We start from the raw sequence: 24,516 nt of genomic DNA, 5'->3' as shown, positions 1-24,516 counted from the left end.
GGACTGGTTCTTACTATGTGTTTGTAAAGCACTTAGGATTAGAGCCCCCATCTGTGCTGATTGTCGTTTCCAGGCCCTGCCGCAATATTAGTGTTAACAATAAAGTAAGGCTGTGGGACAGTCTAAATCCTGTAAATTTCTTATTTCCACGTTTTTGTTGCCTAAATGAGTAGTAGGGAATATAAGATAACTGGAGAGACAGACTTGCCAGATCAAGTCAAGACTTGCAAGGGTGGGGCATAGTCCAGTCAGTGGATGTGACTGAATGTGAGGAACAATTCTGTAATAAAGGAGAATAATGGGTAAACTAGATGACTTAATGGAGATCTCTTCCATATATCATTTCTATAGTTATCAGAGCACTAATTCAGGGGGAAAAGTGGCCAAAAATAAAAAGTATGAGCAGATGGATTGAAAGCTACTTATGTTTTCAAATGGGAAACATTGGTTTTCTTGGATCAGTACTTACACAACTTGCTTCATTTACATAGGACAGGGATTTGGAGAGACTGCGTCGGAAATGGCTGAACGTATTGACAAAACGTCAGGAATACCTAGATCAACAGCTGCAAAAACTCGTCAGCAAACCTGGTAGGTGAAACATTATTGGAATGGGAGGGGTGAGGGTGTATATCGGTTTTTTTGGTAATGTGTGTGAAATTAAGTAGCAAGGGGAAGGAATAACTGAATCTCTGAAATCGTCCGTTTGGGGAGAATAATGAGAATAAGATTCTGACATGCACTCAAGTCACAAATAGAGAGCTCTATAGAGAAAATCTGTGTATACTTACAGAGTAATAGGTGTTTTTATTGAAACTGCCAGCAGGGTGACTAGATGAGATGTTTTTTGTTTTGTTTTTTTTTATTAAAGTCAGTAGGCCATTAACCTGTGGGTTGAGGCCACCAATACGTATCACGAAAGCTGCAATGGAAAAAATGCTGCCTGTCATTCTGACGGACTGTCCTACTTTTCCAGATAAAACAGAAGATGATGCAGATCGGGAGGCACAACTGTTAGAGATGAGGCTCACTCTTACTGAAGAAAGGAATGCTGTAATGGTTCCTTCTGCTGGCAGTGGGATCCCTGGAGCTCCAGCAGAGTGGTATGAATGTTACTATATGCCACAGTGGATATAAAAATGATGGGCAGCCTGTTCCTGGCTTAGATTGCTGCCATTTTCTGCGTCACCAAATGTGGGTTATGTACATCATATGACAAAAGTGGTTAAATTAGGAGTGTTAGTATGAATTAATTTCTTGGTCTCAATAATTGAAACCCAGAAACACTCCTTAGTAAATGATACTGTTATTGACCAAAATGTAATTATAAAACCTTTGGGGAAAAAAATTCATATTTACCATTGCACTTAGCATTTAAAAAAAACAATTAGCTAATATGTTAATTATGTCGTTCCTTCACTTAAAAGGCTGCTCAGTCATATTAAAACTCCAGGAGCAGTGTGCTTCTTGCTTAAGCACAGAGTCTGTTTAGTCAGCAGGTGTTGCACATAATTTTCTAAATATTAAAAACAATAAATTACACTGGACTGAGATTGCCATACTATAGCAGCTGTAGGTAACAACTGCAGTAAAGGATGCAAAACAGTTTCTATTCTAAGCCCCCGTATTCACTTGCTTCTAACTTGGGCTGAAGTTTTCTGTGCTTGGTCTCTACCCAAAGGTAAGCTTTTGGAGGAAAAGCTGATCAGCATTTGAGTTGTTTGGAGAGGGAGCATGGCTGTGAAGAAGGGGACACGATATATTGTGCAGAGTGTGAGAGAACCTCTAACCACACTTGCTGACTAGATCCTGTTTGTTTGGCTTTTAAGTTGAACTTTGTTAAAACCAATGCTTTTGAACCACAGGAAAGTCCTCACTTCTTACTGAGGACTTCTTGTATGCCATCTTTTGAGTTAAAAAGCTGTGAATATTTGAAAACTCCATATTGAGCATGCACAGCAGAAAACAGTGTAGTTGTAAGATACATACTTCAGAAGAAATGTATTGTGAATGCATGTGCATCTAGGAAATGTGCAAAGGGTGATTCAAACAACTTACTAACTTTTTCTAATTTTTTTTTCTTACAAAGTCTTTCTAAAATGTGTTATAAATATAGGAAATTAAAGGGATAATATAGAATAAAGCATTAAGGTTGCACCGTTAAATCACAACATATCAGGAAATTTGAAAGTTAAAATGTAAACAGCAGTGTTAATTTGGACATGTTGCACATATGTACTACTTCCTATTCCTATTTTTCTTTTTGGGTGTTTAACAACCAGCATAATAGTTGTGCAATGTGGGAGAGTTAACCTTGCTTTTGGAACCTTAATATTTGCATTTCTTGACTTTTTGTGACTAACAGTCCAACCTTCAGTTGCATTACTAATGCAGAGGTTTTTGCATTAATATGTGTACATGTCAGTGTAAATAAAGAAACTTTAAATTTGCTAATAGGAGTTTAGAGGCAAGAAAACATTTCTGAAAGCAGAGGTCAAATGTAAGAATTTAGTGGGAACTAGTGTAAAAGAAGTACCAATTTAGTTTGAGTCCCTCTATACCTGCAGGAGTAAATTAAAATAAAGCCATTTGCCAAGGTTATCACTGGCTTGACCTACAATCGCAGCTGTTCAGAATGTATTATATTGTTGGCTTGTATCATAAGGTACATGTGCTGGATAAATCTGCTTCAGTTTAAATGCCACCGTTGTCAATATCTTATATTTTAGGACTCCAGTGCCTGGTATGGAAACCCATATTCCAGTTGTTTTCCTTGACTTAAATGGTAAGAGAGGACAGAGAGCATTTGAAACAAACTTTGTCTAGCCAATAACATTATAGGAACTAAGAAGCAAACTAATAAAAAGAACGAATTCTTTGAGTGGCAGGTTTATTAATGTGAAAAGACTATTCGAACTACATTTATTTCATCCAACTATATTGTTTAATGCTCCAGAATACACAGCAATTACATACAGAATGAACAATACATTTTTATACTCCCTATGTTTGGTAGACCTTAAATAAGTGAAAAGACAGGAAGAAGGGAGATATAAAATAACAAAGGGAATAAAACTTAGAAGCTAACAATAAAAGCCAGTTGTAAATGCGGAATAATCATTCAAAAAGAATGGTTCTAGTGGAGTCCCACAGATCGTTGTTCTTGGCCAGTGCTCTTTAATATCTTTATCAAAGATCTGGAAAAAAAATGCTGAAAAAGTTTGCATATGACACAAATGAGTGGAATGGTAAGTGAGAATGTGTGTGTTATGCAGAGTGATCTTTGTCTCTTGGTATACTGGGCTCACTTGCCTTTTAATACATCCAGATACAAGGTCATACATATAGGGACAAGGAATGCAGGCCACACCTACGGAATGGGGGACTGTATCCTGGAAAGGAGAGACTCTGAACAGGACTTAAAGGTCCTAGTGGATAACCAGTGGAACGTGAGCTACTAGTGTGATGATGTGGCTAAGAGGAGTTAACATTGTCCTTGGATGTATAAGCATCACTAAGAGTACAGAGGTGGTGTTATCTCTATATACAGCATTGCTGTGACCATTAGTGTGACACTGTGTCCAGTTGGGGTGTCCACACGTTACAAAAATTTGGTGTTATCCTTTTTAAGGGTTCAGAAGAGAGTTACAAGAATGATTCTGGGAAAACTTCCTTATAGCGAGAGACTTCAGAAGCTCAGACTCTTAGCTTGCCAGGGCAAATGTTAGGAAGTTACTTGATCATGGTCTGTAGGTACATGGCAAGATTTCTGATTGTAGAGAGCCCTTTTAATTTAGCTGCAAAGGTAGAAAAAGATCCAGTGTCTAGAAGCTGAAGCTTGATAAACTCAAGACTATAAATATGGCACAGGATTTTCTTTTGTTTACAGTGAGAGGAATTAACCATTGTAACCACTTACCAAGGACTTAGTGGATTCTCTATCATGTGAAGTTTTAAAATCAACATTGGATGTCTTTCTAAAAGATGTATGGTCTAGGTCAACCAGAAGTTATGGGGCTTGATACAGGAATTATTGGATGAAATTATCTGGCCTTTGGTATGCAGAAGGTCAGACTGGATGATCATAATTGTCCTTTCTAGCCTGAAACTAGATGAAAATAAAATTGTGCTGGGATTTCGAAGGGAGTGGGGCACATAACTCTTAGGTTTCTTTGAAAATTCCAGCCTAGATGAATAGTAAACTCAAGGAATTTCCAAGGTGAGAAGTTTCTGATAAGGGATGTAAAGAGGGAGGGAGATAAACTGTTTCATATATAAAATATCACTGAATTAATATAAGCGTGCTTTGATATTGGCACTGGTAAGTACTAGAATGACTACCTAAACTGAGGCCTTGCTCACATGACCACAGGTCGGTGACTGACCACACATAGCTCAACCAGAATTGTGTTTGAGAGCAGTTTTCCAACCTACGTTGGCTGTTAGCACAAGGAACACATTGTTTTTTAAATTGTTCCAGATGAAACTGCTTTAGTTTCCTTGCCCTAGATAGCCCATACTGAAGTTCTAAGCAAGGGTGTGACACAATCTGTAACCACATTAGCTGTTAAATTGTAACTGATTTTCTGTGACCAAGTCTGTAATGATTTCAAACATTGCTACAAGTCCCAGGGTACGAAGGACCTCATATAGCACGCTTCATACCAAAGGCTTCCAAAGCACAAGCACACTCCCTGTACAATGCAACACAACAGTTTCAGGCAAGGTAAAAAGGATACCCTATTGAAGTGAAACTATGGTGGAATTTTACATAGGCAGAAAGTAATTGTCCAAACTGGCATTTGGCCAGTACACAAGAATTAATGTCACTACTCTTGTGCTGTTTTGAATGGAGTACAGTTCTTGTTTCTTTTAACATTTTTGAGTCTTCTGTGCTCCTAGCGGATGACTTTAGCTCTCAAGATAACCTTGATGACCCAGAACCTGGTGGATGGGATGCTACTCTCACTGGGGAAGAGGAAGAGGAATTCTTTGAATTGCAGATTGTAAAATACTATGAGAGTGAGGTAAGCAAAAGAACAGCCCAGAATGCTTAAGATCAGGAGTCTTCTCATCTTATTAACCTCTTCTTAACAGGGCTTGTCTACACAGGGAGTTATTCCAGAATAACTATTCCACTTCCAAAGTGGATTAAGATAATTCACAACAAGGCACTCTTTTATTCTAAATAAAAGCATTCACACATGGAGTTAATCTTTTTTTAATTCATACCTTATCTATTTCTGGATTACCTTTCATGTGTAGGCAAACTCTTACCTAGACATCACAGGAGTGCATCTAGACTGACACATTAAGTATACAGCTCTTGTACTTTCTAAGGCTGATTGTTTTTAGAATTGTTCTCTAGGAATGGAATTTTATTATATTCCCCCCAAAAAACTACATTAAAGTGGAGTTGCAGTTGTTTAGGTGCCTTAACGGTGCATTTCCATTTCTTAGCATGTTTTGATTTATTTTCAGTATAACCTTAACTCTGAATTTCCTGGTTTTGTAATGCTTGGTTTTGGGATAATCCAACATTCCTGTAAATTTCTTTTTTTAACCTTTAAGTTACTGGTACTTACTCCAAACTTTAACTCCAACTTAACACAGTTGTTTTTGTCTGGGAATTTCCTCAGACTTCTAAAATTATTAAAATTTTTCTGCATGCACTCTAAACAAGAAACCCAAAGAGAGTGCTACCATGTGATATTTCTAATTATTTGAAGATATGTAGTATCAACTTTCCATAATTTTATTTTTATTTTATGAGCAGGGAAATTCCTTTTCCCCTCTCAAGCCTAATAGGATTTCTGTATTTTACCAAATATTTTTAACACTGTTCAGGCAAAATATTTCTCAGCTGTCAAGCAAAAAAAAAAAGAAAAGGGGGGGGGGTGTCTTTAAGTGAAGTATACTGAAATTTGTCTTCCAAAGACTCACATTGTAATCAGCTCTGCTCTTTCTGGAGTGTCTTCATAAGAGCAAAATGGAATGATCCTGTCCTCTTAAAAGTTATAGTCAAAAATCTAGGAGATTGGTAGTTCTTTTTCAAAGGGAAATGTCCTTGTGTTTAAAAAAGTCTCAGTTCTTCTTTGGGTGCTGATCCCTATGTGTGTTCAACACTTGGGTGCGCATGTCCCTGAGTCCATAAATTCTAACAAGCAATGTCGGTTGGCCTGCACATGAGCATTAATTCTCCTTTTGCTCCAGACCAAGGGCATAAGAGGAAGTATTGACCAACACCTCTCCAGTTCCTTCTTACCCATCGCATGCCCTGACTCAGAATTCCTGTGTCCACAGATTTCTCCAACTTTTCTATTTCGTAGCCTGTAAATAATTTTATAGTAGTTTAGTTAGTTAGTATAGCTTGTTCTTTCCCCATACCAGAGATGCTCTACCCAAGATCCGAGGCTATGCCCAGAGCTTCAGGGTTCAAGAACTGTCTCTTGCCCTCACTCCTTCTCCACAAATCACAAATATCACAAATACTGTCTCTATTGCTTGGATAAGATGCACATTCCAGCAAAGTGCAGCATCTGTTGCTCATTTCCACCGCAACCACGTGAAGCTCATGACCTTCACTTAAGGAAACACCTTATGAAGAAGACGATGAGACCTCACTCTGATCCAGGCCACGGAGACACCCCCACACGCTGTACATTGGCTCCATCAGATGAGTAGTGCCCCCAACGTAATCTTAGAAGCAGAGTCTGCAAATGCTAAGCCCAAGGGCTCTTCTTCCACAGCTTCCCATAAGAGTAGGGGGCACTCTCACAGTTGCAAGGACAGATCCCTGTCGAGGTGTGTCCATAAGATATCCCTCCCAAAGGCCGTCCAGGCTGGGTGAGCCTTCGTTCGTGGATCCTATAGATCCAGGATTTTGGAGGACACAGTGTGCAAGAAAAAGGATCTGTTGCTGGCTCTGGCTTTGAAACACGAGGACTGACGTCTGCTGGTTCTGCCCAGAAGTGCTGGACCTGACTCTTCATTGGTACCAGCCCTCCCTTCAGAGGACAACCCAACTACAATTTCCCGGGACACGTCCGAACCATCGGTCCTGATCACTGGAACACCCAAAATGCCAGGACAACCAGACACCTACACGACACCAGAGGATATATTCCTCCCTTACCCTCAGCCTCCTCTCTCCAGCCCAGTCCTCCAAAGGGAAATTGCCACACTGGAGGACAAAACTGCTTTAGCACCACAAGAATCATCCCTTCTCTAACCCATGGGCAGGAGCATCCACCCTCATATACTTTCCACCTCACCAATGAGGAGAGAGCAGTTATCAGACTCAGGTGAGTAAGGCACCCCAGCCAGTCCATCTCCTCCTAGAGTTCTGAGCCCTGATAGAGAGTCGAGGAGATCTGGATGTTATCCGGTGCTATGAGGTCTCTCCCATCTGATTGATCCCTCCTTTTGGCTTTATTGGGGCCCATGGAAACTCTGTGGCAGACACCCCAGATCCGTCCAAGAGTCATACAACACCTCTCCTCGGCACCCACCAGATCTGTCACAGTTCAAGGAGGAGGAGGATATTGATTCGGATCTGCCAGCACCAATGGGAATCTCATCTGAGCTCCAGCTGAAGCTGTCACTCCATCCTCACCATCTCCACTGGACGACCATAGGCATACCAGGAGCTACTGCAGAGGATAACCAATGGCCTCCAGATACCACTGGAGGAGATCCATGACTTCCAGTACTATCTCCTGGATATTCGGTAGGCTGCAGGTCCAAGCAAGATGGCACTCTCAGTTAATGAGGCTATCATGGAGCCAGCCAGAGTGGTCTGGCATACCTCTACCTCATGAGTCCCCATGCCTAAAAGGACTGAGAGATGTGATTTTGTCCTTGCCAAAAAAGCTGTATGTCTTTTCTCCCACCCAGCACCCAAATCCCTGGTGGTACATTAAGCCACAAAGAGAGTTACAAGATCCCAAGACCACTCCAGCTCACAAGGGCTCGAAGAGGTTGGACATTCTGGAGGAAAAAAGGTTCATACCATGAACTGTCAGGCCTTGTTAGCAAAATATGATTTTAACAATTACTCTAGCCTGGCTGACTTTAAGGACAAGCTTCCCCCTGAGGACAGAGGCCAATTTCAGTCCTGGATAGAGGAGGGCAAGTTGTTGGCAAAGGCATTTCTTCTGGCTCCAGTGGATACTGCATTCAGAGTCTTGGCCACTGACACAGTTGTAAAGCATGAGTCTTTGCTACACTCTTCAACAAAGCGGTCCAGAACACCATACAGGACCTGCCTTTTGACAGGCCAAATTTGTTTAATGGAAAGCAGATGAGTCCCTACACTTGCTGAAAGACTCACGGTCAACTCTACGCCTCATGGGAATTTACACCCCAGCCCTGAGGAGACAACACCAGAGGCAGATGTATAGGCCAAGGCCAACCTCTCCACAGACATTATACCACCCACATCCACCCATAAACATCAGGCTTCAGAGGCATCAATTTTCAGCTACCATATATCTGCCTATTCTCAGCCACCCACTAAGGGCTACCTTTGACACCTCCGGTGATATCCTTCACTGCTCTTGATGCCACTTACCTCTACCCGCGTTATCTTTGGGGGCCACCTCTCACTTTTCACCCACAATTGGGACTCTATCACGACTGAGAATTGGGTCCTAGAATTCGTCCATTAAGGATATTCCACAGAGGTTTTCTCTCTCTCCCTCCCCACAAATCCCCTTCAGGGACCACTCTCATGAGGTGATTCTTAAACAGGAGGTGGACTCCCCCCTCCAACAAGGGGCAATAGAATGAGTGCCATTTCAGTATCAAGGAAGTTCCTTTGATTTCTAGTGGATCAGGAACGTTTCCAGTTCATAGTCCTTCCCTTAAGACTAGCAACAGCAAAGGAGTATTCATGAAGGTCTTCTCTGTGGTTGCAGCCCAAATGAGATGTCAGGGTACACAGTTTTCCCATATCTTGATAACTAGCTCTTAGTAGGTGGCCCCAGTAGAGGCAGTATTGACCGACACCCGGCGACTTTGTTCCTGCTCCATCGTCTAGCAGGATGGATGTCTGCAAAGAAAGAAAAGACCATTTTAACACCCACACAACAATAAAGTTTGTCAGAGCAGTCCTCCCCACAGAAAGATTTCAGTTTATGAGCAATCTGATAGCACAGATTACTTGCAGACCAAGGACTATGGTCAAAGTATGCCTTTCTCTTCTAGACACGTGGTCTTGTGCACTTATGTGACACCATTCACCAGACTTCATCTACAATGCCTACAGGCCTGGCTTTGGTCAGTTTACTCACCAGATGAGGATCACATCAACACCAGAGTGGCCATTCCCACCAGGGTCATCACCTGTCTTACCTGGTGGTTGAATCCAGAACCAGTGAAAGTAGAAATCCCCTTCAGTGCTCCTGCCCCAATGTCACTTTTCTAACGGATTCATCCCTTATGGGTTGGAATGCTCACATGAACAACCACACCATAAAAGGTACCTGGACCCCACAAGAGGCCAGACTGCACATCAATCTACTGGAACTGAGGGCAGTCTGCTAAAACTGCTTATACATTTACTTCTATATCAGAGTAACATCAGACAACAGCAACATGGTCTGTTACATAAACAAATAGGGCAAAGCAAGATCTCTTCCTAGAAGCAGTCAGGCTTTGGTTTGGTGCATCAGAAACTACACCACCATCCAAGCCACATACCTTCCAAGTGCTCATAACTCGTTAGCAGACAGGCTGAGCAAACAGTTCTCTGCAGACCCTGTGTGGGGAACACCTCAGTTGGGATGCAAAGGGATCCCAAAGAACAGGAAATTTCCCCCGTACTGCTCCAGAGGAGCTATGAGTCACAGCTCCCAGGGCAATGATCTCCTGTTGTCATGGACAGAAGAACTTACGTATGCCTTTCCTCCTATTCCCCTGCTACCACAGGTCTTGAGAAAGATCCATCACAACAGTGCTTGTAGCACCTAACTGGCACAGACAGTTTTGGTTCTCAGAACTCCTGAGAATTTCAGTCCCACCTCCTATCAGGATCCACACCTTTTCAGATCTTCTTACTCAGGAAGAAGGCAGAATCGAATACCGCAATCCAGAGCCACTCCGCCTGGTGTTTGGATGGGCATCAAAACTAGAATGTTTTTGCTCAGCACCCATCCAAGATATCAAAGTAAGAATGCTACCTAGCTAAATGGAGATTATTCTCTACCTTGGCTCAGCATAATCAGCCTTCTCCCAGCTTTCTAGATGTCCCAGTTGTTTTAGATTCTCCTATTTTTAAAAAAAATACCCTCAGGTCTTTCCATTAGTTCACTGCAGGTTCATCTTGCAGTGATCAGTGTCTTCCTTCCTCCAGTAGCTGGACATTCCATTTTCACTCACCCAATGACAGTGAGATTCATGAAAGGGCTAGTCAGGATTTTTCTGCTAGTGGTCAAACCTACACCTCAGTGGGGCCACAATCTTGTCCTGTCTATGCTCACCAAACCTCCATTAGAACCCTTGGCAACATGCCCTATGTCCTACTTGTCCCTGAAAGTGGGATTTTTAGTTGCTGTTTCCTCACTCAAAAGATTGCGCAAGATGGGAATCCTTATGGCAGACCCACCCTATACTGTTTCTCACAAGGAAAAAGGTCTCCTTTCACCCCCATCCTAAATTCCTCCCCAGTTATTTCTGAATTCCATGTCAACCAGACTATCCATGTATCTGTTTTTTTCCTGAAACTCCATGCCTCTGCTGAAGAGAGCCGCTTTCATTCCCTCAAAGTCAGACATGCCTTGACATTCTACCTGAAAAGGACCAGACCTATCAGAAGATCACCAAGGCTATTTCTCATCATAGCAGAAAGGTTGCAAGGACAAGCTCTATCCTCTCAGAGAATGTAAGTGGATTTCTGGGGGAATCAAGTTCTACCAATTAACACACATCCCTCCACCTGATGGGGTAAGGGCACAATCCATGAGAGCACAAGTTGCTGCTACAGCATCCCTGCAGGAAGTACCGATACTGGACATATGTAGAATGGCTACCTGGAGTTCCATTCACACACATACAAAACATTTTGTACGCTAGTTCAAGCAGATGCAACAGTGGGAACTGCAGTAATTTAAGCATCTTTGCTGCTAGCATCCTCGCACCCTCCTCAGTCTGAATGCTGCTAGTCAGTCATCCAGGTGTGGAGCAAGCATAGGGACCAGCACTCAAAGAAGTGGAGGTCATTTACCTGTAACTGGATGTTCTTTGAGATGTGTGGTCCATATCTATATTCCCCTCCATCCTACCACCCCTCAGTCCCCTTTTCTTCGGATCCTGCTGGATTCACAGTAAGAAGAACTGGACAGGTGTCAGCCCACACTGCCTCTTATGCCCTGGGTCAACGGACACTGCTTGTTAGAATTTATGGACTCAAGTGCATGATGTGCATGCTCATCTACATGTGGAATACAGCTAGGGATCACAGATCCCAAAGAATTTCCACTTACAGGTAAGTAACCTCCATTTTTAAACTCAAATATCTTTGTTGGGAGACTATATTGATTGTAAAATGACCTCTTATTAAAACAGACATTTGGTTTTTTCCACTTCTAGGTGAACTAGAAATTTTTTGAGTTAAAATTTATGTATTAGAGGAGATGCTTTCTTTCCTTTGCAGGTGAAAGTAGAAGCCTCCTGGGATTCCACAGTCCATAACTGCATTCAGCTCAGTAAAGGATCAGCAACAGATGAAAGAGTTTTCCTTATTGTGAGAGTGACTGTCCAGCTCAGCCATCCTGCAGAAATGCAGCTAGTGCTACGCAAACGTGTCTGTGTTAATGTCTACGGGAGACAGGTACATCTTTTAAAACCCTCCAGTGAGTTTTGACTCCCTGTCAAAGTGATGAGAGACCTGAGGCAAAGAGCTTTTGACTTGCTCTACACCAGAGTTCAGTAATTCCTGGTCCCCAGTCCTGTGCTCAGACTCCTAGTCTGTGCTTCACTTCACTGCAGCATTTTAACACTGGTGTACCCCTTGTTTTGGTGGATTTGATAGGTTGCCAACATCGGGTTGAGATGGAGGTGCGTATTTTTAAATATTTTATGGGAGCTGTGTGTTTGTAATTCTGAGACATGACAAGTGTCCCTTGAAGAAAAATGAAATTAACAGTGGCCTTCTAAAAAGAGTCTTTAAACTAACTCTTAGGCAGAAGCATTACAGAACAAAAAGAAAAGTGTCCAGTTCTTCTCTTGATGTAGTTTTTCTTTGGCTGGATACATTTGTTTGACATGTTGAAGTGATCTGGGTCCATTTTGTAGAAGCTTTGAAGATACCAAAATAATTTATACATTAATCTTCAGTTCCACTTCCTCACAAGTCCTGCTGGGGACTAGACTTGGAGAATCAAGAAGGTGGGATACTGTGTTTCACCCATCCTCAGCAGCTTCAGCTCTTTACTTTGGTACACTGTCATAAAGAAGCATCAGAAATAGCAACAACCAGCTGCTGTTTTGATTCCTTGTGTTTACTTAACACCGATTTGCTCTGTCCTGTGTGGGAATAACGAGGTGCTTCAAGTTGCTAGTAGTCTGTGTGATAATTTCAGTGTCTTGGAAGATTATTTGATTTTTTTTTCTCATGGCTTTTGTATGATGCTGCTAAATACTGGAGAGAACTTTTGTTTCAACATCATTAGTATTAATATGGTGAATAGTCTCTCTAATCCCAATCATTTAACATTGGGTAGAGTTTAGTAGGTGTTTCCTCATGGGCCAGGAGCTTGTGTTTTGTAGATTAGTGAAATTCGTCTCATTTGCCTATGGATCCTAAGTGAAACCTGCATTATGTTTTCCCCATCAGTAACATTGACTGCATCTGTTTCTAGAAACTGACCTCTCTTCCAGTCTGAGACATTTAGGGGTATGCTAGCAGCAGTTGTGGCTCACGTTGCTGTCTGTGGCTTCTCAGAACGAAAGTCCCTCTTGACCTTTTATTTTCTCCATTTGGCCTGTTGTGCCATGATGGAAGGTGCGGGGGGAGGAATAAATGGGAGGCAGGAGCTCAATGAATGGTCCCATTGAGGGAATGATCCCTGAAAATCTTCATTCCTTGATGAAGATGGTGGGAGGAGGGAGAATTCTGCTCAATGCTGCCCCGAAATTTGGCTTTCTATGCCAGCGTCCATATCCGATAAGGTGGGGGTGCTGAGCTGCTCCTCTGTTGGCATTACTGGAGGCAGAGTCTGAAGCGAGGCCAGAAGGGGTATGGCCAAGCTCCAGGCAGAGCCCTGTGGACACAACTGAGCTGCTGATAGTATTTGGAGGAAGAGAGGCACAGCACTAAATATTTGACAAGGTGCGAAGCCTTTCCCAGAAAGGAAACAGTTAGGCAAATTTTCCATTATCTAAAACTGGGGGGAACCCATTTCACAGAAATCATTTGCAGGCTCCATTTATCATAAAGATTGTATTGAGTCGCCATCAATGCCGATTTCCTCTGCAAGCTGAGTCTATTTGACAACACAAAAATTCAGCCTTCTCACTAGGTTTTTTTAATCCCCAGCGATAACTTTTCCAGGCTGTTCAGACTCAGCAGCATCTTTCAATGACTCATCTCTGCATTAATTCAAGAATCCAGTTCTTAACCCTGCGCGGTGCCAAGTCAGCATAAACAATGACAATGCCCTCTTAAATCATTCTTCATAACGATCTCTTTGGTCAAGAATTTAATGTCTTTACTTGTCAATATTCAAGAAAAGTCACCCTGGGGTCTCCCCAAAAAAGAAAAAATAATCATCTCAAACCAGTCAATCCTTTGTTTTCTAGTTAAGAGGTCACTTTGCTGTGTAGAAAGATAATCCCCTTTTTACATCTGTAATGAAGACAGAAGTAACTGATTTTGTCTTTATTTGGACTAAAGTCCTTTGAATGCTGCCTGCTTGTTTTGTCTGTTCTGTTGTTTGCCATATACAAACATTTGCTTTTGTTGAAAATGTTATTTTAAAACACCTTTTTTTTTTTTTTTTTAACTGAAACAACCATTTTTTCCCCTTTCCTTCTTCCTCTATAGGGTTTTGCACAGAGCTTCCTAAGAAGAATGTCTCACCGAAGTTCCATTCCTGGCTGTGGAGTCACCTTTGAGATAGTCTCTAATATTCCAGAGGTGAATAACTAGGAATTGAAAATGCCTGAAACTGTCAAAGGGACACCAACTTCTTGAAATCTCACATCTGGTTGAATATTCATTGCCTATTGTTGCTACAAGTAATAACTAAGATTCCTAGAACAGACAGAGATTAGACAAACTGTTTTTTTTGCACGTTGTGCATTTTGCAGCAATCTGCATTGTCTACCGTGTTTAGTCAGTTTTCCCTCGTCATTTGAGTGGGTCTTTCATACAGCAATGGGGAAGAGAAATATTTTAAGAAATCTTGTCCTGGGACTCGGGAGCAGGTTTAGTACCGGACTACTTTTAATTTTTTTTTTAAATAGAATCTAAATTTCAAGTGGAGGCTGTCCCTTAATAAATAATGCCTTGCTTTAACCCTTCGAGCACTGAGCCTCATCATACTTTCCTTCATTGCCTCCACTCTTGCCTTTGTTTGATCAAAACAGATGCCCAGTAACAGCCTCCAAGAAAGCACTGCGAGAGACAGACACACCTCCCACCCAAAGCATGTCTGAAGCTGTAGTCTCTGTTTTGTCAACTTTCTTAGTTTTATTTCCCTTCATATGGTAGCTTAGTATGTTGTAGGGAGCAGGCAAAGACCCAAATGTGGCTGGCTTTAGTGCTATAAAATATCTGAAGACAGACAATTTACTCCTGGGGGAATTCTGCGCATAATATATAAAAATTCTGCATATTTTACTTGTCAAAATAACATAATATAATCATGCCAGTTTCAATTATTTTGGTAATTTATTTCAAAATACCTGTCAGCAAGCATGTCTGTAACAGTACAGAAAACAAAAAAGATTAAGGAAATGTTTTTGACAAATAGATTCCTTACTAGGCATATTAGTACAGAACTTTTAGTAATAATTCATTTAAACTACAGTATAGAACCGTATTTCCCGCACCCCTCAGAAGCAGAGCAAAGGCTTGGGAGAGTCACGGGTAATGGAGGAGCTAAGGGAGAGGGAAGTAATTACTGGGAGGGAGCCTGGGGGTGAACCTGGAGGGTTGTGAGTTGTGGCTGGGAGAAGTATGCAACAGGTTTTTTGAGGGGGAGGGATTGTTAGGGAGTTGGGGAGCTTTTCCCATGCAGACCCTGGCTGACCTCAACCTCTCCCATTTAATCAGGCACATCTGTCCCAGTCCCCATTTGGCCCTGCACCCCAACTTTCTCCTATCCCCATGTGGCCCTGCACCCTCGCTCAGCCAGGCATGGCTGCCCCATCCCCATGTGGCAGTGCACTCCCCATCCTCTTGTCCCCATGTGGCCCTGCACCCCCCACTCCCACTCAGTGTTGTCACCCAACTAGCTCCTGTGTCCCCGCCCCAGTTTGCCATTCCCCTCCCCCCCAGCTAGCCCTTCTGGACTCCAGTCTGTGTGACCCGTCCCCTCCCCCAGCAGCTCTGGGTGCCCTGCTCTGTTCCTCCCCCATTCCATGCCTCCTCACCTGGCCTCTGCCCCCTCCCTCTCCATGGCTGGCTGCTCCAGCATGTGAGCCAGCTGCCCTCTTCTGACGCCACATTAGCCCCTGGCTAGCGAAAGGTATAACTGCAGCATGACCCCTCTTGTGGCTTCCCTTCACCTCCTCGAGTCCCCGTCAGAATCAATTATTCTGAGGGGGGGGTGGGGAATCTATGGGAGACGTTAATGCTGCACTTGCACAGTGGTGCAAAATACCCCCAAGAATAGTATTTACATTGCTTGATGGTGATATCTCCCCATGAAACTCTGCTGACAAGGAAAGAGAACCATAACCAGCCTTTACAGCTGAAGGGTTGTACTCATCAAAAACAATAGAAGCACCCATCTAGCTTCTATGCTGCAGGAGCTCCTAAAAAGTCTTTGTTAGGGATTCCTGCATGTACTGTAGAAGTAGATTAATTTCTTATCTAATTTAGGGGAAGATTCAATGTTGAATCAACATCATCCATTTTTTCAAAGCCTTCGTATGGTCTGTACAGGAAAGACGTGTTGTTTTTTGGTTGGTTGGCTGGCTGTATTTTTGGGGGTTTTTTTTAATTGGAAATATTTCCTTTAAACAAGGCAGCCTTTCTTTCCTTCTTCCCAGGATGCTCAGGGAGCTGAGGAGCGGGAGGCACTAGCAAGGATGGCAGCTAATGTTGAAAACACAGCTTCAGCTGACTCAGAAGCCTATATTGAAAAGTACCTGCGAAGTGTGCTGGCAGTGGAGAACATTCTCACCCTGGATCGTCTTCGCCAGGTGTCTTTTTTTTTTATTATTATTTTTTCCAATGCCAGAGTTGACATCAGTAAATATACTGACTGAGAACACTGTTGTGATAGAAATCTTTTTATCAGTGCATGCAATGGCTTAATAAACAAGAGGGCCACTTCAGTATATGCCTCAGCTCTTCAGCGTGTCCTGACACAGACTTAGAAGGAAGCAAGTGCATGATGGTAGCTCTTTCACATACTTGTTACTCCTTCGAAATTGTATGCAGTACAGGTAGGATTGAAGGCTTGATATCAAGGGCACTGTCCATTCTGGGTTTCTCTGTGTGTTTTGAAACACACTGTGCACTGCCAGAATTGTATTTCAAAAAAGATAGTTGTGTGTGGAGTTGGCTTTAAAATTAAACCCAGAGTTTCAGAAAGCAAGTTTTCTGAAGTCATTAGCAACTTGTGTCATCTTGTACATGCTATGCATTGGCGTAACCAAGCCTGTTCTATCAATAAGTGAGACACTGATTAGGTTAATCGTAAGTATTGTAACTTGATCTGTTTACCAGGAAAAACACAGGAGAGGGACACATTTATGGAAAATTGTATTTCTGGGTATAAATTATGCAAGCAAGAGAGAGAAAGTTATCCAAAACAAATCTGAGCATGTGCTTGCCCCCTATAAATTAACAATAAAGTGTGCTGCACTCTTAAGTATTGAAAGGAAGTTCTCTGTCAAATATAATTACTTTAAAGAATTAAAATAGGAGCTCAGCTAGGAAAAGGAGTCTCACTGTTCACATCTGTTACAGATATAGCCCTCTCATAGATGCAGGGCTATAGATGCTCAGTGACCTTCTAAAGATTATGTAAAATTCTAGCCATACCACTGAGCAAACAGTTACTAGTGGACCAAACTTGCCCGCTCCCTGTAGACTTCCTACTATCAGCATACTATATGAGACATTAAAGATTAAATTGTGAAGTCTCCTTTCTTCTATGGTGCATTAGGGCTGTATTGAAATATTTTCATGTATATGCAAAACCACACTTCGATCACAGTGTAGATGCTTGTAAAGTGTTTCTGTCCTGATGTCTTGACTGGTCTGCAGGAGGTTGCGGTGAAAGAGCAGTTAACGGGGAAAGGAAAACTTAACAGGAGGAGTCTGAGCTCTCCCAACGTCAATCGGGTAAGCGTGCCACAGTTGCGTCAATAGCTCCATGAGGAGGGCAGACCGTACAACACACAGGGCCCTAAGCTATCCAGGTGGGAGAATAAAACGATGAGTTGCCTCTGGTCTCATCCCCCAATTGCACCCTTCCTTGGTGGTGGGGGAGGTAAGCCAGCATGTGAATTCCTGAGCAGAGACAAAACCCACAAATTTCCATATCCTGATCACATAGGCTAGCATTCTAAACACCCACACCTATTCAGGCCATGTAAAAAGAGCCATGTGAAATGTACTTCTGTACACACTACTCTTTTTTGAAACACTGAAGGTATTTCATCCAATTATCAAGTTAATATTTTCAACTCTTTGTCTGAAGATCTCAAGGCACATTACAAATACCAGTACTAATGAATTAAGCCTCATACATATTTTCTGTAGAAATTATAGTTTCTGTTTAACACCTGAAGGAACTGGGGCAGAGATTTTGACCTGACCAAGATCACACAGGAAATCTGTGGCAGAGCTAGAGAGACAACCTAAGGGTCCAATCAGTAGAAGTTCTGCCATAAACTTCGGTGAGGACAGCATTTCACCCTAAACTCAGTTTTGTGCTATAACTGCAAGACCATCTTTCCTGCTCTTATGTATTTTCAAGACACATTTATAAGAGGTACTTAACATTTTGCAGAAACTAATGTATGTGTTCACTTCAACCATTTCAGATATCTGGAAGCCGTCAAGATTTAGCTCCCCTGTACAACCTTGGCAGTCAGAAGGTAAACGTTTAAAGCAATTTGTGGCCTTTGAAGACGAGATCAGGGAGAATCTCTTCTTCCTTTTTGTGGTGTGTGGCCCCAGAATCAACCCCATCACTGACCATAAAAAAAATATCATCAGGACATGGTTAAAAAGTAATCTCGATTTAAAGATCAAATAATTACTTTGAGAGACTTCTCAAGGCCTAGATAGACGACAGGGCCTTCCTATGACCTGCACAGTTTGTGTGTGTGCATAAATATGTATTCATATGGAGAATAGGGAGTGAGAAAGGAGTTTTAATGCATAATGCAATGGTATGAAGAAATTGAGTTTTCATATATGGTCTAATGTAGATAGTTAAATTTCTGTTCCATGTAGGAAATGCTAAAACATCTGCAAGTAATTAATTGCTTATAACCACATCCATAGAAATGTCCCACAGTTTCTCATTAAAATACTGTACTTCATTTAAGCATTGAGAGAAAAATTCATTATCTGAATTTTCAGTGATACTGCACATGGCATGCTTCAGAGTCCAAAGGTCCCAGCAGATGTAACTAATGCATTAGGTCCACCTAATGAGTGCGATAAAATTATTATCCCACTATAGTTACTATATTGTTCTTACTTTAAATGCCTTTGCTTTAAAATATTTCTGCTTTGAAAATACAGCCATTGTGCCTCATTTACATAAGAACGGCCATCCTGGTCTCTCTAGTGCCAAATGCCCAGTACTTCAGAGGGAATGAACTGAACATGACAATTATCGAGTGATCCATCCCCTGTCATCCACTCCCAGAGCATGGGGTTGCATCTCTGACCATCTTAGCTAATAGCCATTGATGGACCTGTTCTCCATGAATTTATCTACTTCTTTTTTGAACCTAGTTTTGGCCTTCACAGCATCTCCTGGCAACAAATTCCACAGTTTAACTGTGTGTTATGCCTTTTGTTTCTTTTAAACCTGCCACCTATTAATTTCATTGGGTGACCCCTAGTTCTTGTGTTATGAGAAGTAATAAATAACGCTCTCCATACCATTCATGATTTTATAGACCTCTATCATATCCCTGCCTTAGTCATCTCTTTTCCAAGCTGAAAATTCCCAGTCTTTTTAATCTCTCCTCATACAGAAGCTGTTCCATATCCTTAATCATTTTTGTTGACCTTCTCTGTACCTTTTCCAATTCTAATATATCTCTTTTGAAATGGGGTGACCGTAACTGTTGACATTGCACTCCATATGATTTTATGAAAATATGCTAATAAGTGTGAATATAATGTAACTGGAATATGCTTCATGCAAAAGATCTCTTGTAAGGTACCATTACAAAGCTTATAATCCACTGAGTGTGGTCATCCAATTTGTATAAATTTATCATTCTTGTATCTGAAACTAGAAATATGAAATATAACTCTGAGGTCCTGTTGTAATTATGCAAAGTGTGGGCCATTAATGGTGGTTTGGAATCTTGATGGCTCCTATCAACTAGGACAATTGGTTGTAAATAGATCTGTTTACTTGCAAGCCTTCCTGTGAGTCAGGCCAGGAAAAATGAAGGCTTGGGGTCTCCCAGGATATGTGACCATGTCACCTAATACTGGAATCCATCTTAAACCTGGTGCTTTCCCATCCCTCCTTCTAAATGGAAAACCCAGAGAGACAAAAGATTCCTGCCTTGTGCCAAAGCTAGATAAGGGGGTGGAAGAACAAAGTGGGCAGTCATGAAAAATCCCCTAGCTACCATCTGAGCTGAAACAAAGACTGTACTAGGGGAAAAGATTGGGCCCAGACTAGGAAGGAGTGCAGTCTGTAAAAGAAATGTATTGGAACATAGCTGAGGGTGAGATTTTATCTGTAATCAGTTTCTAATGTATTAGGCTTAGACTTGCGTGTTTTAGTTTTATTTTGCTTGGTAACTTATTGTTCTGTCTGTTATTACTTGGAACCACTTAAATCCTACTTTTTATACTTAATAAAAATCACTTTTTGCTTATTAATTAACCTAGGTGGCAGTATTAATACCTGTGGGAGCAAACAGCTGTGCATATCTCTCTATCAGTGTATAGAGGGCGGACAATTTATGAGTTTACCCTGTATAAGCTTTATACAGAGTAAAACGGATTCATTTGATGTTTGCATCCCATTGGGAACTGGGTGTCTGGGTGCTAGAGACAGGAACACTTCTTAAGCTGTTTTCAGTTAAGTCTACAGCTTTGGGGGCACATGGTTCAGACTCTGGGTCTGTGTTGGAGCAGACCGGCATGTCTGGCTCAACAAGACAGGGTACTGGAGTCCCACGCTGGCAGGGAAGACTGGCTCAGAGGTAGTCTCAGTACATCAGGTGGCAGTCCCTAGGGGGTTTCTGTGACCGAACCCATCACAAATGTGCAGAATTCATGGTGTGGGCATTCCATGAATTTATATAGTGGCATTAGGATATTTATTGTCTTATTATGTATCCCTTTCCTAATGGTTCCTAACATCCTGTTTGACTGCTACTTTACATTGAGCAAACCATGACTCCAAGATCTTTCTTCAGTGGTAACAGCTAATTTAGATCCCCTAATTTTGTATGTGTAGTTAGGATTATGTTTTCCAGTGTGCTTTACTTTGCATTTATCAATATTATTTTCATGGGCCATTTTGTTGTCTAGTCACCCAGTTTTGAGAGTTCTCTTTGTACAGTAACTGTTTGCTGTCTGTTTTGGACTTAACTATCTTGAGTAATTGTGTATTGTCTGCAAATTTTGCCACCTCACTGTTTACCCCTTTTTCCAGCTCATTTATGAATATGTTGAACAGCACAAGTCCCAGGACAGATCTTTGGGGGACCCCGCCATTTATCTCTCTCCTTTGTAACCTTTTATTCCTACCTTTTGTTTCCTGTCTTTTAACCACTTACTGATCTGTGAGAGGATTTTCTATCTTATCCCATGACTGCTTACTTTGCTTAAGAGTTTTTGGTGAGGGACTTTGTCAAAGTCCTTCTGAAAAGTCCAAGTGCGGTATATCCGCTGACTCACCCTTTCCCACATGTTTGTTGACCCACTCAAAGAATTCCGATAGATTGGGGAGGCATGATTTCCCTTTACAAAAGCCATCTTGACTCTTCCCCAACAAATCATGTTCATCTATGTTTCATGCTACACTGAAGCCAATGAGTAACTCCATCGAAAACAACGGTGTTGTACCAACCTGAAACTGTTGTAACTGAGAGGCAACTTAGCTATCGGACACATCTTTTTTTCTTACATTGTCACAAAGCTCCAGCTGTTCAGGTGCAGCTGTTCCATAGTTCTGTAGAAATGTGTAACTTGTGGCATGTTGAAGTGATCCACAGGCCTCCTCTTACTAGTTAAAACTAACTAGATGGACATGAAACAAGCAAATGTGTTACAGTCCTGGATTGGCAGCTGGGCAGTGAATTAGAAGACGTCACAGGTCTTTTCTACATCTAACCTCTGTGATTCTGTAAGGTTTCCATGGAATAGTCTGTCATTGTTAGTGTCCAGGTGGCTCGCTCTCCCCAACCCTCACTCACCTTCACTGGGCTGGGGCAGGGGCTTGGGGTGCAGGACGGGGTGAGGGCTCTGGGCTGGGGTTTGCAGGCTCTGGGCTGGGGTTAGGGATGAGGGGTTTGAGGTGAAGAAGGGGGATTCAGCTTGTGGGGAGGTGCTCAGGGCTGGGGCAGGGGTTTGGGTGCGAGGGTGTATGAGGGCTCTGGGCTGGGGTGGTGGGCTCTGGGCTGGGCCCAGGGATGAGGGCTTTGGGATGCAGTGGGGGGGGCTCAGGGCTGGGGCGGGGGGTTGGGGTGCAGGAGGGGTCTAAGGGCAGGCGGTTGGGGCTCGGGGTTGGGGCACGGGCTTACCTGGGGCAGCTCCTGGTCAGCGGGGGTAGGGGGATGGGCTAAGGCAGGCTGCCTGCCTGTCCTGACACTGTGTTGTGCATGCCCCAGAAGCAGCCAGCAGATCAGATGCTAGAAAAGATGGGTGGGCAAGAGGCTCTGCGTGCTGCTCTGGCCTGCTGCAGGCACCACCCCCTCAGCTCCCAGCCAATGGGAGTGCAAAGCCGGTGCTTGTGGCGGGGGCAGCGCATGGAGCCCCATGGCCCTCCCACCAAGGAGCCGGACCTGCTGGCCGCTTCCAGGGTGCAGCGTGGAGCCAGGACAGGCAGGGACTAGCCTGCCTGAGCACCGCCGACCGGACCTTTAACAGCCCAGTTGGCTATGCTGACCGGAGCCTCCAGGATCCCTTTTCGACCGGGTGTTCCAGTCAAATACCAGACACCTGGTCACCCTAGATGGGGCGTTACACCCTAGAAATGGTAGGAGATTCTCTTGCAGCCACCAAAACAGTCCCTCTGGAAATATTCTAACCAGGAGCCAGAATGGTCTTACAGCAAGAGTTGGCTCTTCATTTCTTTGCACATAGGTGGGTGGCAGCACTTCAGAGTAAGAGATGGGGAAAATCCTTTGCCAGGAGTGTGTGTGTAGTGGCGCTTTTTAGAAATCCATTCAAAATGAGCTGTGCATATCGACGTCGCAGGCATGTACAGGTTTTTACAATGGGCAGCTTCTGAAGAGTTAACCCACCATCACCCCTTTGACAGAGACCTTTATTTAAAATCATTATGAGGACTCACTTGTGGGCTTTAATTTTTTTTTAACGCTGCATTGTAGAATTAAACCATCCAGTTGGGACAGGGAGGAGGGAGACATTACTGTCCTAACTCAAAAGACAATAGTTACTCCAGCTTTATACTCTGGTAACTGAGCTGCATTTGGTCCTATCTCTGTCTTTGAGTTATATCTGCTTGCTTTAGAGAGGACAAGCCAATTTTTTACTACAGAGCTGATATGGTTTTTGGGGGGAGAGAGGAATTCTATTATATCATTACAAGTGCCAGATGAGTTACGATTTAGAATCTTTCACTGGTAATATAAGATACAGCAGGATTTTTAGATCCCACGTCACTTGCACTGGCTGTTAACTGTGGGATTTTTTGGAAATTGTAAATTGAGCAAATTGGATACAGAGTCAATGAGAGGGGCTAAATATGGAGTCTGATCCATTTACAGTCATTCCTCTGACTACAACCACACAGTGATGACATTCTTTACAAGTAGGCCCTAAAATATGTTGTTAATGATATCCATTCTATCCTGGTCATGTCTGTCTCCCTTTGAAATCTATGGGGAGCTGCAGCCCATGTTGTATCTCAAAGCCATGTGGGAAGGCAGGGCCACTTGAGCTTAAACCCCAATTGGCACTAGTGATATTTCTCTAAGTTGTATCAAAGTAGATCAGTGCAAATTAGTGCACTCTCCTATTTATTACAGCAGACAGGGATAGGAATGGGGCCAAGGCAATATTTAAGAACAGTGACTGGGCTTGGATAGATGAGACACGAAGGCTTTCATTCCTGTGGTTTAGTGGCAGCATTTTAACAGCCTGCCAACTGGGAAAAAATAGTTGAGGTTGGTGAAACCTAGAGAACACTTTTAGGAAATAACCCATAATATTTGCTGTAAGACTCCTGTGCACCTTGGGGCTGACTCCAAATCAGCTTCTTAAAATTCTTCCTGGAGGATAGAGTGCTAGATTGTCAAGGACCAGCAGAAAAGAAAGAAAGCACTGGGAAAACATTCCAGAAATCAGTGAGACATTTTAGAAACAACCTTGTATCAAAACATGGCAGGGAACATGTGCTTTTCCAGTGGCTATTTTTGATTTGCTAAATTAAGTCCATTGACTTTGGTGTTCAGTCATTTGGCAGTGACCATATACTGTGTACATGGAACTACAGCTCCTTCAGACAAAGGACTTATAAGCACTTTTCCCTTCCCCTGCCACCCTTCTTGGTGGAACCTAAAGTTTCATGGCCCTGAGTCTAACCAATTGGCATTAGTTATAAATTTAGACGTTTCAGTCAGTAAATGTACAAAACAAGCGAGAGCCATATCTAATAAACATACGTGAAACTTGGGAACTGCATCAAGTTTATATATAACACATTCTTGCATTTTTTCTGTCCATGGTACAAATCTCTAAATAGCTCTTGGTCACTGAACAAGTTTATATTCATATTGCATAGGTCTTTTCCCTTCCATTGACAGTTGACCATTCTTTCCCCCCTCCTCTTACCTCTGTACTCTTTGGGGAATATTATTTGGTCCCTTGGGTTCTGTTATCCACTCTATAGTGATCTGTTCTGTTGGCAGTACACCTCTTCACTCTATGACCGTTAGAGT

General features: G+C 42.5%; 1 protein-coding gene across 5 annotated transcripts in view; it reads left to right on the top strand.

The window, feature by feature from the left end:
- Positions 1-24,516, top strand: part of KIF13B (kinesin family member 13B) — a 206,194-nt gene that overhangs the window by 148,899 nt on the left and 32,779 nt on the right. For 4 of the 5 annotated variants that reach the window (XM_073335648.2, XM_073335649.2, XM_073335647.2 and 1 more), the window contains 9 exons: positions 492-591; positions 977-1,103; positions 2,730-2,785; positions 4,903-5,027; positions 11,654-11,830; positions 14,045-14,137; positions 16,219-16,371; positions 17,444-17,521; positions 18,226-18,279. In XM_073335648.2, the coding sequence (XP_073191749.1) occupies positions 492-591; positions 977-1,103; positions 2,730-2,785; positions 4,903-5,027; positions 11,654-11,830; positions 14,045-14,137; positions 16,219-16,371; positions 17,444-17,521; positions 18,226-18,279 (963 nt within the window). The remainder of the gene's footprint in view (positions 1-491; positions 592-976; positions 1,104-2,729; positions 2,786-4,902; positions 5,028-11,653; positions 11,831-14,044; positions 14,138-16,218; positions 16,372-17,443; positions 17,522-18,225; positions 18,280-24,516) is intronic. The other variant, XM_073335650.2, reaches the window with a different exon arrangement.

This window comes from Lepidochelys kempii, chromosome 3 (genome assembly GCF_965140285.1).
Source record: "Lepidochelys kempii isolate rLepKem1 chromosome 3, rLepKem1.hap1, whole genome shotgun sequence".
Classification (NCBI taxonomy): Eukaryota; Metazoa; Chordata; order Testudines; family Cheloniidae; genus Lepidochelys; species Lepidochelys kempii.
Note: the sequence above shows the minus strand (reverse complement) of the source record. Positions and strands in the feature narration are given on the sequence as shown.